Source organism: Triticum aestivum, chromosome 6B, assembly GCF_018294505.1.
Source record: "Triticum aestivum cultivar Chinese Spring chromosome 6B, IWGSC CS RefSeq v2.1, whole genome shotgun sequence".
NCBI lineage: Eukaryota > Viridiplantae > Streptophyta > Magnoliopsida > Poales > Poaceae > Triticum > Triticum aestivum.
Window position 1 is genome coordinate 296,712,843 of NC_057810.1, and position 5,771 is coordinate 296,718,613.

The window sequence follows — 5,771 nt, forward strand, 5'->3', positions numbered from 1 at the left end:
TCCGCAGCCCTCTTCTCCTTCTTTGTTGCCTTCACCGCTTGTGATGCGTCGCTTGCCTGCACGGCCCCCACCGCCACACCGCCACTGGAAGCAGACGCCACCCCATCGTTGGTGGCGGCAGTGGCCGCCGCTGCAGCCATGGCGCGGCGAGCCTTCCTTTGGCGTATGCCGCATGCGTTGCAAAGAGACTGCATGAACCATAGACGCATGAAAAGTTACAGTTAAATAAATAAGTGTGTAGCAATCTGTACTACTGTGTGTTATATGTACATGTTGATATGAAGCAAGTACATAGATTGTGCAGTGCAGGTATAGATCATGAAGTTTGCCTAGTTAGCAATATATTTCACCTTGGGGCCACAAGGACCACTCCTCCACAAGGGGGTATTGGAGGTGTTGCAGTCTGAGCACACTCTGATAACACCCATGGGATGCTGCAGCTGCTGGCTCTCATCACCTTGGTGTGCTTGTGCCCTTCTCCTTGGCTTTCTCGCTGTCCCTCCTTGGTGATCATTCGTTGGCGCCTTTTTCATGATCCTCATCTTCACTGGCGGTTTGGCGGATGCCCACTGGCTAGTCGATCCATCGCCGGCATGTGTGGCTTCGAAATCATAGGAATTGTATGAGGATCTCTGGATCATGTCACTGCCGACGCTTTGGATGGTAGGTCCGAACGGGGAGCATGTGGCAAAGACGTCCGCAGATCCTCCGCTCATCATCATGTGATCATTGAACTACAAGAGAAAGAAAAAGCAAGCCAGGGAGGAGGATTATAAGAAGAGCTTGCGTGTACTAAAAACGTTGGAACACATCGATATTGACATATACTCCATTTGTGTAGCTAGCTAGTTGTGACCCCCCCCCCCACCTGCTGATTAGATTCACCAAAAAATTGCTGCCTCGAGTGCTGGTCTCCATAGCCTTGCCCTTGATGCTCCACTGGGTTGTCGATCATGAAAGGGAACAAGATAGGAGGATCTTTGGGTAGATGAAAGGCTTGAAAGTGCCCTTGATCTTGATCTCCATCCATTAGAGGGAGAGTAGATAGATGGCTCATGTAGATGGTAGTCATCCGAGGGAAGAGGAGGAACGAGAAGGAGAGATCTCTAGCCCTCAAGCTATCTGCAGGGACTGTGAGCAGAGGTGGAAGAGATCAGGGTGGATATAAGGGAGACGCAGCCTAGTTAGGGGTGGAGAGGTGTGTAGAGATCTGCAGTTGGAGGGGCAATTTACGGGGGCCCAGAGTGATCATGGATAGTGGAGAGTGACACGTCCTTTTTTTGTAAAGGGGAGCAATAGGAGCCAAGAGCTACTATCAAGCTAACACCTCTCTCTCTCTCTCTCTAGCTTGCACATAGAGAGACTTAGAAGGATGTCTACGATCCCTTTCCTAGAGTGAGAAAGAAAATGAGCACAGGGACACAGCATAGGAAATTAAAGAGATGAGGAAGCAAAAGTCGAACAAACACATTATTGGACACTGTGCATGCAAACATTCGTTCCCAAGCCCAACCCAAGATCCCATGCAACTGCAGCATGTGCCCCCAGCGCCCCACTCCCCAACTAGTGCAATATTTAGTCTTTTTATTTAAAATGTGCTGTGAGAAGTCTCAAGAAAAACGTACTGTGAGTAGGATTTCAATAGAATTGACAACGTTGTTGAACTGCAAAGGTAAAACGGACGGCTATTGGCTAGATAAGGGTTCAAGGACAACTTCCCCATTGATCAAAACCATGATATATGCCTGTCTAGCATATATGTCGGGTTAATGTGTTGTACTACCCTATACTAAAAGTGCTTCTCATTTCAAAGCAAACATACTGAGTGTAAACTCTACTAAAAGTGATTCTCATCTTAGGCGCATTGGAAGCCTGGGGATTTGAAATTTTGGGTTGGTCTGATGGCGGGAAAGAAGCACATTTTCTGCTTTTGATCTTTCACGACAAATGGCGGCTCTGAGATACGTTTCTGGATGGATAAGTGGTTAGGAAACGCCACTCTCTGAGAACAATATCCAGCCTTGTACCATTTTATACGCGATAAGAATGGTATTCTTGCACATGCGCTCAGCTCCTGCTTGGCAGATATATCATTTAGGGAGGATATGATTGGCCCTTGTCTAGTGTCATGGCAACATCTACTATCCCGCAATTAGCCTGGCACAGGGACGAGATATGTTCCGCTCAAATCTAACTACAAATGTGTCATTTACAGATGACTCTATGTACCGTGCACTCTCGTGGTCAGAGATTCCAGAAAACCCCTTCCATACTTTATGCTCTCTCCCTCCCTCCCTACATCTCTCTCTCCTCCTCCTCTCCTTTTTTGTGAGTAAATATCATCAAAGAGATCGATAGAGGTTCTTGAGTCACTTATTTGTAGTTCTTTGGCAAAGGGTTCATTCCAAATGACTTGTTACTCTTGGAGGGTTAACTCCTTCTAGATTTGAGCGGAACACACCTCGTCCATGTGTCATGTTAATCGCAGGATCAAAGATGTTGTCATGACAGTAGACAAGGGCCAATCAAATCCCGCTTAAATTATATATCCCTCGGGGAGGATCTGAACACAAAGTAAGGAAGGGGTTCTCTCTTAGCAAGGTACCTCAAAACATCACCCCACCCCACCCCTCCCACCCCCAATGGGGTTCTCTCTTAGGAAGAGGTTCTGAATATTGGATGACAAAACAATGTCCTCGAAAGTTCCAGACAATGGGGCCAAGTTCCAGATGCGTTCAAAATTTGAAAGGCCAATTGAGAAATTAGCATTCCTGGAAGTTAGGCGGCAATATGAGGTGATAAGTTGTCCAAAAACTCCCTCATGAATCAAGGTAACTCAAAAGTACCCGACGTGAGCAATCAGAAGTTATGTGTACATGAAATCGTGAACACAGCTAGAATGAATGTATTATATGTGTATATTTGTTATGTGAACGTGAAATTGTATTGGCGAACGACATTGTATGAGGTGTGCATGTCTATGTGTATGTGATGACATATTTAAAATGCAATGTTTATATGTGCTTATTTTGAATTGCATGCGTAATATTGGGTGCAACTAGGGTCGCACTGCTGGTAGTACTTGTGATACAGTAGTATGACAGACAGCTACCAGCTGGAACTTACCATAGTTTGTCGGTCTCTAGGCACTGCCCAGTAAGGGCCAGTTCTTTTGGTGGCTTTTTGGGGCTTCTAGAATAAGATGGCCCCTACCCAGCTTATTCTAGATGCCCAACCAAAAACAAGTATAAGCCTACTAGACAAGTCTTAATTATTAGGCTTCTAAAGAGGTTAATTTGGTTAGGCTTCTAGAATAAGCTGGGTAAGGAGCGGCTTATTCCAACTTTTTTCTAGAAGCCAGCTGCCAAAGAACTAGCCCTACGTGATATCCCTCTGCTTTGTGTCCTATTGATAGTTATAACTGATAGGTCGGACGATCAAGTGTTATGCGTCACTGGGTGGCCAGGTGGCCCGTCCGTGATGATTAAATCATCACTAACCCTGAGGCACTGACTGGCCGCTAGTGCGTTAGTTATGATACCATTTGGTCAGTTGATGCTATTCGGATCTGTAGTAGTGAACTTGTCTTCTTTGGTAGTGTACTTTGCACTTCTTCCATTTGGAGTTGCATCAAGAAAACCCTCCTCTTCCATGTCAAGAAGTGGCTCATCTTCTGTTTCATATTCTTGGCAAGCAATTTCTTGAGACAAAATCTTGAGATGCAACACAATTGTATTGCAAAAAACTATGATCATCCACACTATATACACCAAATTTGAAGAACCTACATGCACATGACATCACAACTGCATAAAAAATGTAATACCATTTAATGGAGGGAGTAAGTGTTACTGAAGTCTAGGGTGCCAACTGTAGCTATACATTAAATGGTACTCCCTCCATCCCATAATGTAAGACGTTTTTTTTAACCAAAAAACGTAGAACAATCGTTCTACAGTAAATATATTAAAATAAAATATTTACAAAGACGCTTTTTAACATGAGTGTAGTATCAAAAAGCGTCTTACATTATGGGATAGAGGGAGTAGGTGTTAGCAGTTGATGCCAGGTGAATCTGCATATTCTAGCGTATAGATTTCACTAAAACTCATCTTTTAATCCATATCAAATATGTGTTTAACTTTGCCAGCAAAACCAGAACTTCATTGCAAGTTGGTCAAAAAACTGACTTCTGTATTTGATCTTCCACGCACAAAAATATGTACAGACACGTCTTAATAGTTAAAATTCAAATTTTGAGGTTCTACTGGCATAGAGATATGCTATGGAACGAGGGGTTCTGAAGTCGCTACAGAAGAAGTACATTACTCAGTACCCCCAAACTCTCCATGTACATATGTGCCCTGTGATTATTATAAAATGTTCTCTTGAATCGGCGCAGGATAGAAATGCATGGAAACCTAGAGATACCCAAGTACAGGAAACCTTCCAAGTTACCCGAATAAGGTTATAAATATGTTCTCCAAGCTTACGTTTCCTACCAAGATATTTCCTACCATTTCCTTTGCAACTAGAAGAGATACACATAGACGTATGCGGCATACCCGCATGCTGCGCTCTCTTAACACACACCCTAACAATTGACGGAGACTACGCATTTTAATTCGTCAGATCTATCAATGTTTGTAGTAAGGGAGTGACTATAACTCATGTGGCTTAGAAATATTATTTTAATCATTTTTTACAGCCTTTGCATGAAATAATGTCGCTCAATCGAATGGTTGTTAGCGTCCACTTAGAAGTCGTCTAAGAAATAGCGAAACAGTTGTACTAGTGCACTCATGTGCATTTCTAACATGAACACCAAGGCCTCCTTGATTGACATGATTCTAAAAACATGGAATAGTAACCACGTGATGCATGTGGTAAGCAATCCAAGCTATTCAAAAAAAAACGTGGAATAGGGAAAACATAGGATTAGAATGCCATGCTCATTCGAATACTACAATACTTGTTGTTTGTCTTGATTGTGCAAAGGAATCCTTAGAAAAAAATCCTAGAGGATCCAGTCCTATGAATCAAACAATCTATATAGAAAAACTGAACCACAACTGCACAATACCTGCCAAAGAGATTGTTCTCTTTATCTGGCTTTTTCCCGTGCTGCTAAACATATTGCTACCCCCATTCCAGATGAATCTGGTTCCAGGTTTATGAACATATTTTGCTCCAGGTTCAGATATAGATGAGTATTACGTAGGTACAAGGCGCATGGTCACATCAAGGTAGGGTTAGTTAAAACTAACGATCACATGTCGACCCATGCATCTCCATTATTTCTCTTGCAGTCAATCGGGTACGTGCAGTACATACACGTTTCACAGCACTGTAGTGCATAAACGACAGATCGGTTGAACAAAAGCTGAGCCGATCAGAGGGAGGCCTGTGGATGATCTGGTGAGTGCAGCGGCTCTATTATGGATGGATAGGTTCGCATGGACGGGCATCTCTCAGACAGCGGGAGGGAGAGAGAGAGTGTGAGAGTGGAGACAAAGAAGTATTAAAGACATGAGCAGGCAATGAGACACTTCCTGCGCCTTGGGGGGCCAGGAATGCATGGTCTTTGGATTTATTGGCACTGGCAGCAGATGGGATACTAGTTTGCCCTTAATCATAGCACTAGTAACATACTACCGGCTAAATTAAGACATGAACATTAATTATAGCACAGTAACTATTTTTGTAACAGGGTGCTGCTATATATATATATATATATATATATATATATATATATATATATATATATATAT

The 5,771-nt window shown here is 43.1% G+C and overlaps 1 protein-coding gene across 1 annotated transcript; it reads right to left on the bottom strand.

Moving 5' to 3' along the window:
• Nucleotides 1–350: 350 nt before the first annotated feature.
• On the bottom strand, nt 351–1,170 carry LOC123134108 (protein CYTOKININ-RESPONSIVE GATA TRANSCRIPTION FACTOR 1; the record flags this gene model as incomplete). The annotated part of the gene is given in 2 exon segments (XM_044553446.1): nt 351–734; nt 869–1,170. Coding segments are annotated over 2 exon segments (588 nt in total), but the record flags the coding sequence as incomplete, so codon positions are not given.
• Between the last annotated feature and the right edge of the window lie 4,601 nt (nt 1,171–5,771).